Here is a 12300-nt window from a genome sequence, read left to right on the forward strand (position 1 = left end):
TAGGGAGTTGCCTCTTAAAATGGTGAGGAAATTGCAAAGACTTTAGAAGTGATAGAACTTAAATTCAGGCCTTCATCTGTAGCCTAATGCTACTGTGGTTTTGTCCTTGCTATCCTAGCTAATAATTCCATTCTAGTATCTCCTGTGAGCCTCAGATAAGGTTTCCATTTTGCAGAATCTTGAAGTATTTATGTATCAGGGCTCTACTGCAGTCACAGGAAGATGGGGTGTAATTCTTCAGAAGTCACAGGGGTTTTCTCCATGTTCTATCCCACAGATACATGTGAAAGCACATTTTGACTACGATCCCTCGGATGACCCTTATGTTCCCTGCCGAGAGTTAGGACTCTCTTTTCAGAAAGGAGATATCCTCCATGTGATCAGCCAAGAGGATCCAAACTGGTGGCAGGCTTACAGAGATGGTGATGAAGATAATCAGCCATTGGCTGGCCTTATCCCTGGTAAATACAACTCTAGAAAAAGCTTGACAGCCAGTTGTTGCCATAACCACAGGAGCAATATTCTGGTTTTCAAAACCCCACATACCTTTAAATAGCCATTGCCTGAAGTATCATAGAATTGTTAGGGTTGGAAGGGACCTCCAGGATCATCAGAGTTCCAACCCCCCTGCCATGGGCAGGGACCTCTCACACTAGATCAGGTCTCTCAGAGCCACATCCAGCCTGGCCTCAAAAACCTCCAGGGATGAGACTTTTACCACCTCCCTGGGCAGCCTGTTCCAGCATCTCACCACCCTCATGGGGAAGAACTTCTTCCTAACATCCAATCTGAATCTACCCATTTGTAGTTTTTTTTCCATTCCCCCTACAGTATCTGGGACTTGGAACCTTTTGCAGCAGAGCCTAATGTTGGTTGCGTAATTCACTTGCTTAAAAGATTGACCTTTTAGAGGCATTTCCCTGTATAGATGTTAAATGCTGAGTGAAACTACTGCTTCCGTTGCAGTTCACCTCTCAGGAGCTGCTTTCCTCCTCCACTATTGTGACTCTGGATTCACAGTTCCCTCTGCTGGCTATGACTGAAATGTGAGACTCCAGCATGCCCATTCTCTGGACAAGAGAGCAGCTATAAAGTTTCTTAATATATCAAGTAGTATATTTAAAACACATCTTTTTTTGTAGTACCTTCTTGGCATGTTTTCACTTAGCAAAGAGCTTCAGTTATTTGTCACAGTCACACTTCCTTACTAACTGTTGGGAGCCTTTGTGTGTGTTTTCAGACACTGAAGTCAGTATATGATTTTTGCATCGAAATATGTACCGCACACGAACACGTGAAAGATCTGCTGATCTGTTAAACACAGTGAGCAAAAGATTTTGTTATCAATAGAGCACATTTGACAGGCAAAAAGCAGTGGAGAAGCATGTCATCAGAGTGGGGGTCAAGGGAGGTGATTCTTCCCCTCTGCTCAGCTCTGGTGAGACCCCACCTGGAGTACTGCATCAAGTTCTGGAGCCCCTATTACAAGAGGGATATGGAGGTGCTGGAACATGTCCAGAGGAGGGCCACAAGGATGATCAGAGGGCTGGAGCACCTCTCCTATGAGGACAGACTGAAAGAGTTGGGGCTGTTCAGTCTGGAGAAAGGAAGACTCTGAGGTGACCTAATTGTGGCCTTCCAGTATCTGAAGGGGGCCTACAGGAAGGCTGGGCAGGGACTTCACAGGATCTCAGATAATGATAGGACTAGGGGGAATGGAATGAAGCTGAAAGTGGGGAGATTCAGGCTGGATGTGAGGAGGAAGTTCTTCCCCATGAGAGTGGTGAAGCCCTGGAATGGGTTGTCCAGGGGGGTGGTTGAGGCCCCATCCCTGGAGGTGTTTAAGAGCAGACTGGATGAGGCTCTGGCCAGGCTGATCTAGTGTGGGGTGTCCCTGCCCATGGGAGGGGGGCTGGAACTAGGTGATCCTTATGGTCCCTTCTGACCCTGACTGATACTATGATATGTAGTCTTTCCAGTAGTTTCAATTTTCCAGGCAAAACTGTCCAGAATAGTATACATGCTCTGCAAGTCTGTCTTGGAGACTCTATTTTTGAAGCAATAAATTTCTCAGCAATTTGGATTTATATTTTATATGTTTTATTCTACCTCACATTCTACTAGAACCTTCAGAGGCTTAAAACCTCAGGGCAAAGTAAAATGAGTAAGTCCTTACAAAATCTGTGTGCGGGTGATTTCTGAATGTTAACTGCTTTTGTACTTCTTTCTTTTTTTAATGTGTTAAGGAAAAAGTTTTCAGCAACAAAGAGAAGCAATGAAGCAAACCATAGAGGAAGACAAGGAGCCAGAAAAATCAGGTTGGATAAATGCTTCTCAAGGGGGTGAAAACATAAATCTCTTACAAAGGTGCTAATTAGTGATATCTGGAACCCTGACGTTGTAGAGTTGCAGACAGTTCTGTTTTGTTTGTAATACAAGTGGGACGATGCTTTGAAGTAATTGATGTAAATACAGGTCTAAATTTAGCACTTCACTGTATTCACAGGATTTTTTTCATAACTTAGGAGCAGTGTGGTTCAGATAAGGAAGGGGAATGTGGAAAGCCCCTTTTTTTCTTAAACCAATTTTATCTGCTGTGACTCATTTGAAGTCTTTGCTATGCAACAGTTGCTGAAGTTGTAACGAGCTGAAGAATGCTGTGTCTTTTCAGAACTGCAGAATAAATTTCCCACTTCAAAGACCCAGATAACAGGTGGAATAGGAACCTTTTTTGCTGTATGAGTATTTGATTTTTATGCCTTTTTTTGTCCTTAGGAAAACTCTGGTGCGCAAAGAAAAACAAAAAGAAGCGGAAAAAGGTTTTATACAACGCAAATAAAAATGATGGTAAGCATCCTCTTGTGCACAGTTTGTACACTTTCCCAAGCAACTAGAAAAGGTTTCAAAAGCAGCTTTGTGAAAAGAATACTGAAATTCAGGCTGCGATGTCAGCAGCGCTGCTCGATGGTGTTCTCTGTGGGAGCAGTGTTCGGGTTTGCAACGGCATTTAGACAGATGTGAAAGAAGTGGCAGCATTTTTAGGGTCATTGAGCATCTTTATTAAAGACCAGAAGATGGGGGTGAAATGATAGCTTTTTAGGCATGAAAGCCCTCACAATTTTCCAATGATGAACCAGTTCATTCTAGTTTTGTAGTAATATCTCACTCTGTGTAATTGACTTTAGTCTCTGTGGACTTTATCCACAGGGAGTTTGTAGGTTATTTATACTATATTCTTACAAAAGTACTTTGGGGCTAGGATGATTTTTGTTGTTGTTGGGTATAAAGTCTTATTTTTGTACTAGAAACTTGTTCCTTGGCAAGCAAGTTGTTTCCTGAGTTTGTGCTGCTACTTTCATCAGTAATAAATGGAAATGCATTTACTTTCTGCGGAAAGGGTGGAGGGAAAGCCTCCTCTTTCTGGACAAGGGATGAGCTTCGAGGTTCTGTTGCTTCGGTGAATTGCAGTTAGATACTGGGCAGAGAGTCAGGAGCTGCCTGAAACTTGGTACTGCATGGCAGGCAAGTATCCACGCCACTAGCAGTAAAGTATGTTGTGACTATTTCATTGTTTCTCCCTGAAGATTATGACAATGAGGAAATTTTGACCTATGAGGAAATGTCGCTGTATCATCAACCAGCAAATAGGAAGCGGCCTATTGTTCTGATCGGCCCCCAGAACTGCGGCCAGAACGAGCTGCGGCAGCGACTCATGAACAATGAGGTGGAACGCTTCGCCTCCGCTGTTCCCCGTAAGTTCCCCTGGCAGATACCACTGCTTGTTCTGAACATTGCCTGCAGACAGAGCCTTTTCACAGGATCACAGAATGTTAGAGGTTGGAAGGGACCTCCAGAGATCATCGGGTCCAATGCCACTGCCAAAAGCAGTATTATAAAATCATAGAATCAGTAAGGTTGGAAAAGATCTCAAAGATCATCACGTCCAACCTTTCACCCAACACCCCATGACTACTAAACCATGGCTTCAAGTGCTACATCCAATGCCTTTTTGAACACCTCCAGGGATGGTGACTCCACCACCTCCCTGGGCAGCCCATTCCAATGGCCATCTATTCTTTCTTTGAAGAACTTTCTCCTCACCTCAAACCTAAACTTCCCTTAGGGTACTCCACACTGGAATGCATCCAGGTGGGTTTTGAAATTCTCCAGAGAAGGGGACTCCACAACCCCCCTGAGCAGCCTGTTCCAGTGTTCCATCACCCTCACTGTAAAGAAGTTTCTCCTCAAAGAATCATAGAATTGTTAGGGTTGGAAGTGACCTCAAGGATCATCTAGTTCCAACCCCCCTGCCATGGGCAGGGACATCTTACACTAGATCAGATTGTGTTGAGATGAAACCTTCTGTGTTCACGTGTGCATCCATTGTTCCTTGTCTTATTACTGTGCACCACCTATCCTATCCTATTGCTTTCCTGCTTTCCCAAAGCATTTATAGTTCGGTAAGTGTTTTTGATGCGTGATTAGGTTTACAAACAGATAACCAGTAGAAGTTGTTAAAAAGACCTAGTAGCTGTTTTTATATGCAGAGTGAAACTATTCCTTCCTTTGTTAACCATTTTATTTTCTGCCCTTGAGTTAATGCAAGCAAGCCTCAAAATACAGATTCAGCCTTTGGCAACTGTCCAGGGATACCAATTGTTGAAAACAAAATTCTTGCATTTCCTGGATATTTCAAATGCCTCTTTGGGGTTTTTTTTGCTTGCTTAGCAATGTCTCCACTAAGAGAAATACTTTTTCTTTTTCCTTCTCTTCAGTTCTGCAGGTTTATCACTGTCTCCATTGCTTATTTTTTTGTTGTTGTTGTTGCTCTTCTCTGCAGATACTACTCGGAGCAGGCGAGAGACCGAAGTAGCTGGCAGGGATTACCATTTCGTTTCCCGACAGGCATTTGAGACTGACATCGCTGCCGGGAAGTTCATTGAATACGGAGAGTTTGAGAAGAACCTCTATGGTACTAGCATAGACTCCGTGAGGCAAGTCATCAACTCTGGCAAGATCTGCCTTTTAAACCTTCATACCCAGGTATGGCAAAGCTCTTGCCTCTCACATTTTAATCGTAGAAGCTGCTGTGAAAATCTGAAGAGCTGTGTCTGGGTTGTATAAAATGAATGTGTTTCCAAGGTACCTTTTCAGGTCTATTCCAAGTTTTCTTTCAGTGCCCTTAACTTAGCTCCATTTAGTGTGTTACGAATGTAGCCTCCTTGTTAGGAAATGCACGCATCTCTATCTGTGCTAAAGGTATCAGGGGCCTTGGCTTCCAGATATTTAAAGCTGGTGGTACCATCTGAATTTAAAAATTAATTTCTCTCAGTCTTCATTTACACTGTGAGCTCTCAGGTTTTTTGAAGATGGAAGTTGTTTAGAATTGTCCTTGGAAGCTGCATTTTGGGAACGTTTATGCAGTTTCATAAAAGACAGGATTAAAGCATGTCTCATCAGCAATACTGAAAAGCTCTGGAGCTGTGACATTTTCTTTGTGGAGAAAGAATGGACAAACTTATGCACAGAATAGAATAAAACAAAATTAACCAGGTTGGAAAAGACCTTTGAGATCATCAAGTCCAACCTATCATCCACCACTATCTAATCAACTAAGCCATGGCACTAAATATCTCCAGTGATAGTGACTCCACCACCTCCCTGGGCAGCCCATTCCAATGGCCAATCACTCTTTCTGTGAAGAACTTCTTCCTAACATCCAGCCTAAACCTCACAGACCTCAACTTGGAAATGGAATCAAACATGGGAAGAGGCAGAGTCCTGGTACACAACCCAGTTCTAATACTTCTGTGAGGTGTACAGTTATTACAAATGCTGCAAGAGAAGCCCTGAGACTCAGGTGCATCACTAAAGTTCAGGCAGCCCATTCCAATGGTTAACAACTCTCTCAGTGAAGAACTTTCTCCTTACCCCAAGCCTAAACTTCCCCTGTGGCCTCTTGTTCTGGTGCTGGTTGCCTGGGAGAAGAGACCAACCCCCTCCTGGCTACAACCTCCCTTCAGGTAGCTGTAGACAGCAATAAAGTCTCCCCTGAGCCTCCTCTTCTCCAGGCTAAACAATCCCAGCTCCCTCAGCCTCTCCTCATAGGGCTTGTGCTTGAGGCCTCTCCCCAGCCTTGTTGCCCTTCTCTGGACATGTTCAAGAGTCTCAATGTCCTTCTTAAATTGAGGGGCCCAGAACCGGACACGGTACTCAAGGTGTGGCCTAACCAGTGCTGAGTACAGGGGCACAATGTAAATTGCAAAACAAACCAACAAAAAAAACCAAACCCCACACAAACCAAAAACCCAAAACACTAGGCATGCAGTAGTAGTGCATCTGATACCTTGTATTTGAATCTTCCAAACAGAAAAGGTTGAAGTGTGGTATTTAGAGACTCTTCTCTGTTAAAAGCTGATGCTGTTCCTGGGCATTATGGGGAAACTTAACTTCAGTGTAGGTGACCTTTGGGTTTTTTTGGAGCATTGGTTGGGTTTGGTTGTTGATTGGTTGGTTTGTTTCTTGCTTTTGGATTCCATAAAGCAGTTCCTTCAGTTTAACTTTTGTTCAAGAATGTTCTTCATCATGAATGTTTGGGGTTGCATGAAGCTGAAAAGTGTTAGAATATCAAGTGATGACTGAACTCATGAGCAGTGATAATAACACTGTTATGGTTAATTAGACTGCTGTCAGTATATTGTACAGTTTGTCAATATGCTACTGTGTTTGGGAAGTATATGATCAGTTGTAGCACGTGATCAATGCATTATTAAATGCCCTCTTCCTGTGTGGAGCTGTTAAAATATTTAATAAATCTTATTTCTGCAGTCACTGAAGACACTACGAAATTCAGACTTGAAGCCATACATTATATTTGTTGCACCACCTTCACAAGAGAGGTTACGTGCTTTATTGGCCAAAGAGGGGAAAAACCCAAAGGTAATGTGTCTGACACTTCTGAAACCATGCTGCTGTTTACTTACAGATCTGGAAGGCTTTTGGTAAACAAATTCTCTGTACTCTGCTTGGCACTGGGGCATGGTAATGGTACTGGCAATATATGGGAAGTGGTGTAGTTGAGAGCTGTGTGCTGCAGGTTAGTAGGCAGGCTATAGGTGAAAGCATCCTGAGCCTTTGCCTAAGGGAATGCGAGAGGCACACAAGGCAAGGGAATCCACTGCTAATTTAGTAATCCCAGGACACAATGTCTCACAATGTGGTCCCTGCATTGGGGTACAGAAATAGGAACCTGTATTTTGAAACTGGAATACCCAACTTAATTTCCAAGTAAACCTGAGAAGAATTCTAGGGAGAAAAATGTTACTGTTTTTCTTTTGAGAACCTCTCTGCCCTCTTCCAAAACTCTTCAAACTTACTTACTGATCTTGTAGGCTCACTTGTCGTGTTGCAGAGCCGTGTCAAGATCTCCACTTACCAAGTTCAGATAATTTGGTTAATGAGAAGTTAGAATGGAATTGAAACCCATAGGTTAAACCAGGATGTCTGAAAGTTCAGAAATGGTCCTTAGCAGCTTATGAGACACAAAGTGTTTGTTGCTAGGATAATGCAATCTGCCCTGCAGTGGTTGGTGAGAGCATTTTGCCACCATTCTAAGTACGAACTGAGCGTAATGCAGTTCATACTGAGGAGTAAGAGTCTTGCCAGTGTAACTCAAAGGGACTCTTGATAGAGCTTTTGGTCAGGAATTGTACCTCACTGTGTTCAGCAGTTGTTTTGTGTTCCTTGTTTGGTGCAAGGGCACGTATTGCCTGGGTGTAAGATCTGAAAGTCCTTTAAAGACCAAGTCTTAAAACAGAGGGACTTTTATTTTCTTCTTTGTTTTAGTTTGGCTGAGTCAAATGTAGTCGTGGTATTCATAGACGTGAAATGGGCCTGTTGCCTCCTTTATGGCAATGCAATGCGTGGATGAAACTTTATTTTACATAAATGCTTCATCTTCTGGGTGTCCTGGGGTTTTTTATTGTGGTAATCCAGGAACCAGCAACAACCACTAATATACTGTTATTGCTGTCAAACGATGCTAGTTTTCTTTCTGACCAGTTCTACTGGAGTCGTGCTTATTTCAGCTAGGGAAACGCTGCTGTGTTAAGCCCCTTCCCCTGTCTGAATGCCTGTATATAGCTTCGAATTCCTTCAGTCTATATAACACTTAGGGAAAAAATTCCTGAAAGCCTGAAGTTCCCTTTGAAAATACCCTCTTTAAAAAATTATCTAAAAGTATTATACCTGAATATTCCCTCACATAATGCAAAAGTAAGCTGCAGAAGAGAAAAACAAACACACTGTGAGAATCCAAGTGTGAAAAAAATCCAGAAATAAACTATTTCTGTTTCATAGAATTCACAGACTTGCCCTCAAGGCCACTGAGTCCAGCCATAACATCTCCCTGTCCACTTCTCCCTTTGCATAATTTATCTGCATTTGAAATATTCTTACTGCTGGCATACTCCCAGCTCCCAAATCCTGTTCTCAATTTTTCCACAGTGTTGTTTACCTGATGTTACGGGGACTCACTTAAATCTGGGGTTGTCAGTCTGGTTCTCCTTCCTGTTAGTGAAAATAGGTCAGCGATGGCTGTTGCCTGTGACTGCTGTTTGCAGTGCTCCCATCTTCAGAGGAATGTTGCCCTGTTCAACCCCATTCAAACTTACTCCTGCACTGTCTCTGCCATCTCCAGTCTTTCAGGACAATGGGCTTGGCAACCTAGCTTGTTTTTCAGAAGCCTGATTTAAGAGCCTCAGTAAGACAAATGCCATAAGAGGAGCAGCGCTAGATCTTAATTTCCTTCAGTCTGGGGCAGCTATTTGGCAGTTTGCCGCTTGTGGCCAATCTTGAGTGCCTTTAGCTCTTAAATTGTGGTTCAGTGTTACTGTAAAATTCTCAGTCACTGCTAGCAATAGCATGAACGTTTTCTGAGCCGAGTTGTTGTGGAGACTAATTGTCTGGTTTTGATTGCAGCCAGAGGAGCTGAGAGAAATCATAGAGAAGACGAGGGAGATGGAACAGAACAACGGCCACTACTTTGATACAGCCATTGTGAATTCTGATCTTGATAAGGCATATCAAGAGTTACTTCGGCTAATAAACAAACTTGACACAGAACCCCAGTGGGTACCCTCTACTTGGCTACGATGAGAGCCCAGTTCCAAGGGACAAATGGACTTCAATCTAGTGATTTTTCCAAGGAGGTCATGCGTAGGTCTGCCCAGTTCTAGCATGAATGCGTGTGAGCTCTAGACCTCAGTGGCTGCATCCTTTGCCAGTGAAATTGCATATTCTTGGGAAAAAATGTGCCCATCAGCTTGTGAGCCCATTTAACTGATCTAAAGATTGTCCAAGGCTTTTTTTTTTCTCTGTGGTCTAGAAGTGGAGACCTTGTCAGGACTAAATTTTAAAGCTTTAGATAGTTTGTTGGTGTTTTGTTCTTTATTTTCTAGCAACTACTTTTATATATAAATCCACCTTTTTTTTTATTTTTAACCTAGAATCACCCTTATGAAATCTAAGATTTTAAGTGTGTGTGTGTGTGTGTGTGTGTATATACAGTCCATGCTGTCACATAGTTATAAATATGAATGTTATTTAACACTTAACTTAATGACATTGTGGAACGCGATGGTAGTTCAGGAGCGTAATTCTACGGATCGTTGGGCAGAGACATAATCCATGTTGTTATTAATACATTAATATGAATGAGAAATCTCTCCTGTTCAGGAAAAAAAAAAACCACAACCAAAATACACAGAATGAAGATGCTGCTCTGGTCTGGAGCTGCCCTGTTAAAGCTTGAGCTCATATTTTAATTCTCAGACATTCCACTTTCTAATGGCACTGTAATTGGAAAATGTGTATAATGTAAATATCTCAATCCTTGTGTCTTTCTAGTCAGACTTTTTAAATCAGATGTGACTGCACATTGATTTTGGTGGGTTTTTTTAGGTCCAATCAAAGAGGAATATTATATTAATCTTTTAGATGTCATATTTTTGATGGAGTTTTCATTGGAACATATTGACGGAATGGAGCCGCTATTTTCCACAGACCTGTAAAGATATTTAGAAAGGCAGAGGTTATATTTTTGTGAGGGGGGAAAAGAATATATCTATATATAGTTATAAGACATGTTTAAAAGTCAACTTAAACTTCTCATGTTTTATAACAGAATGCTGACTAAAACAGACTGATGTGCTGAAGAACATTGGAAGGTAGTGTGGGTTTCTCAGTCCTTGCAAATGGTTCTCATCTTGTGGCTGTTGGGCTAATGGATAACTAACTGGAATTAAAATAGCTGAATGCGGCTACTGTGTTGTAAATGAGTGTTGTAATTCGCTAGCCAGCACATAGTCCTGCATTTGCTCAGTACTGCAGCGAAGGTTTGTGTAAAACACTGGTAACTGATTGAGAAAGGGGAATGTTTCTAAATGGTTAAACCAAGCTGAAAAAAAAACACTTGAAACAAGTGAACAAAAGGCAGGGTCTTTCTGTATCCTAGTGTGTCTTGCAAAGCAGATGGGAACATCTCTGCATCCTCAGATGATTCTGAGCTGTGAAGGTTTAACTACATCTGCAGTAGGGCTGTTCTATCACTGAAGCTGAATAGTAGTATCTTGGATGTTTTGGGTAGCACAAAGAACCTTGACTGTGAATATCTCTTTATTTTAGCCATAGCGTTTCTTTGTTCCTGCAGGTTAAACACTGGAGTTACGTCGATGTGTAGTTTACTCCTGTCTAATATTGAAGGATGAAAAATAGTTGATTATTTTCCCATTCTCTCTTGCATATATACTCTTTCTTCAAATATTGATGGAACAAATTCACACCCATAGTTAAACAGAGCTCTAAGTGTACAGCAGATAAATTGTCACGTTATCTATCTTGGTCACTGAACTAACATTCAGTACATTTGTGTATTGAAGAATGGAAGTATAGAGTGCATCCCTGTCTTGGTAGAAACCAAAATTATTTGATGGCTTAATTAATATTTAGGGCAGAAAAGCAATAAGCAATTAGTGGGGATAAGTAATGACCCTTCAGAAAGAAAAGAGGTTCGAAACCTTAATGTCTTTAGTTCAATTCAGTGTTAGAAATAACAATGTACTAGTTGTTGGCCTAAGGGCTGGATATTCAAAATAATGGCTGTTTGCCTCACATTGCAGGCATGTTCTCAGTTTAAACCACAGTTTATGACAGCTACAATGTTCAGGTATGTTGGATAGTCAGTTTCATAGATGACAAAATACTATATGGATTCTACCCTTTCTTAAGAAAGATGATTGTAAATGTATTAGGCCTTTTGGTATTGGCAGTTTCATAGCTGGGCAAGAAGGTGGAAGGCAGTAAAGGTTTAAGGGTGACCTGGCTCAGCTTACAGTCCAAATTCTTGCAGTCACAATCGGCTCAGGATGGTTGCTGAACGCTTAGGTATTCAGTGTTCCCAAGCAGTGTCAGTCACAGCGAGTCATTCCTCTAACATCTATCTCCCCAGTTCTTCTGAGATGGCATACAGAAGCTGTTTTTATACAAACAAGCTTTGGAATGTAGACTTGAATGTTGAAGTTCAGCTCACTCTTTTAATTCCCTAGGCAGAGGCTGACAGCCATGTAGGGAGGTGCTGTGATAATTTATGACCAATGTTACCTTTGTCTCCTGATGAAAGGCTTGAGCAGAACTGAGAAATGTACCTGGCTGTCCATCTGCTGCCAGCTTGGACCTGGAACTACCCTCTGTAGGAAATTACTCTGCCTTCTTTAATGAAGAATGTGTGTTAATTCCCTTGAGAGTGTAAGAGAATATGCAGACTTCACTGGGGAAACTTTTCAACCTTGTCAGAGGCTTTGTCATGAGCTGTATCAGACTGCAATGATTGTATCTCCATTTTTACCAGTCCAGATTTAATTAAAAATAAATGTTAGCTGAATTGCATAAAAGAATTTCTGAATGTAATTGTGTGTGACTTTTAAAGATACAGGATGGGAGTTTAATGCCTTAAATAATTAAGGTAACTTTACTGAGACCTGTGGTTAGCCCCACACTGTACTTTTATACATGTATCTGCACTCTGTATTTTGAGACATCATGAACTGCACACTAATGTAAAAATGTAAAATATTTCTAGATTTGAAATAAATCACTGTACAATTTTACTTCTTGTACTGATTTTAAGAGTCTTCTTTTTGCCATCTGGCTGTGTGTGTGTGAAAGATGCTGTTGACCCATCAGTGCCTGAGAAGATGCTCCCTCTTTCTTCTGACACTGTGCCTCCAGTGGGACAGGTAACAA

The 12300-nt window shown here is 41.7% G+C and overlaps 1 protein-coding gene across 1 annotated transcript in view; it reads left to right on the forward strand.

Annotated features, from left to right (window-relative positions):
* PALS1 (protein associated with LIN7 1, MAGUK p55 family member) overlaps positions 1–12181 on the forward strand; it is a 60519-nt gene extending 48338 nt beyond the window's left edge. The window contains exons 8-14 of the mRNA XM_068162048.1: positions 278–461; positions 2247–2318; positions 2776–2847; positions 3585–3752; positions 4841–5043; positions 6829–6939; positions 8980–12181. Of these exons, the coding sequence (XP_068018149.1) occupies positions 278–461; positions 2247–2318; positions 2776–2847; positions 3585–3752; positions 4841–5043; positions 6829–6939; positions 8980–9156 (987 nt within the window). The 3' untranslated portion in view covers positions 9157–12181. The remainder of the gene's footprint in view (positions 1–277; positions 462–2246; positions 2319–2775; positions 2848–3584; positions 3753–4840; positions 5044–6828; positions 6940–8979) is intronic.
* The last annotated feature ends 119 nt before the right edge of the window (positions 12182–12300 follow it).

This window comes from Melanerpes formicivorus, unplaced genomic scaffold (assembly GCF_026170545.1).
Source record: "Melanerpes formicivorus ecotype bairdi unplaced genomic scaffold, bMelFor1.0.p_v2 SCAF_62, whole genome shotgun sequence".
NCBI classification, from domain to species: Eukaryota; Metazoa; Chordata; class Aves; order Piciformes; family Picidae; genus Melanerpes; species Melanerpes formicivorus.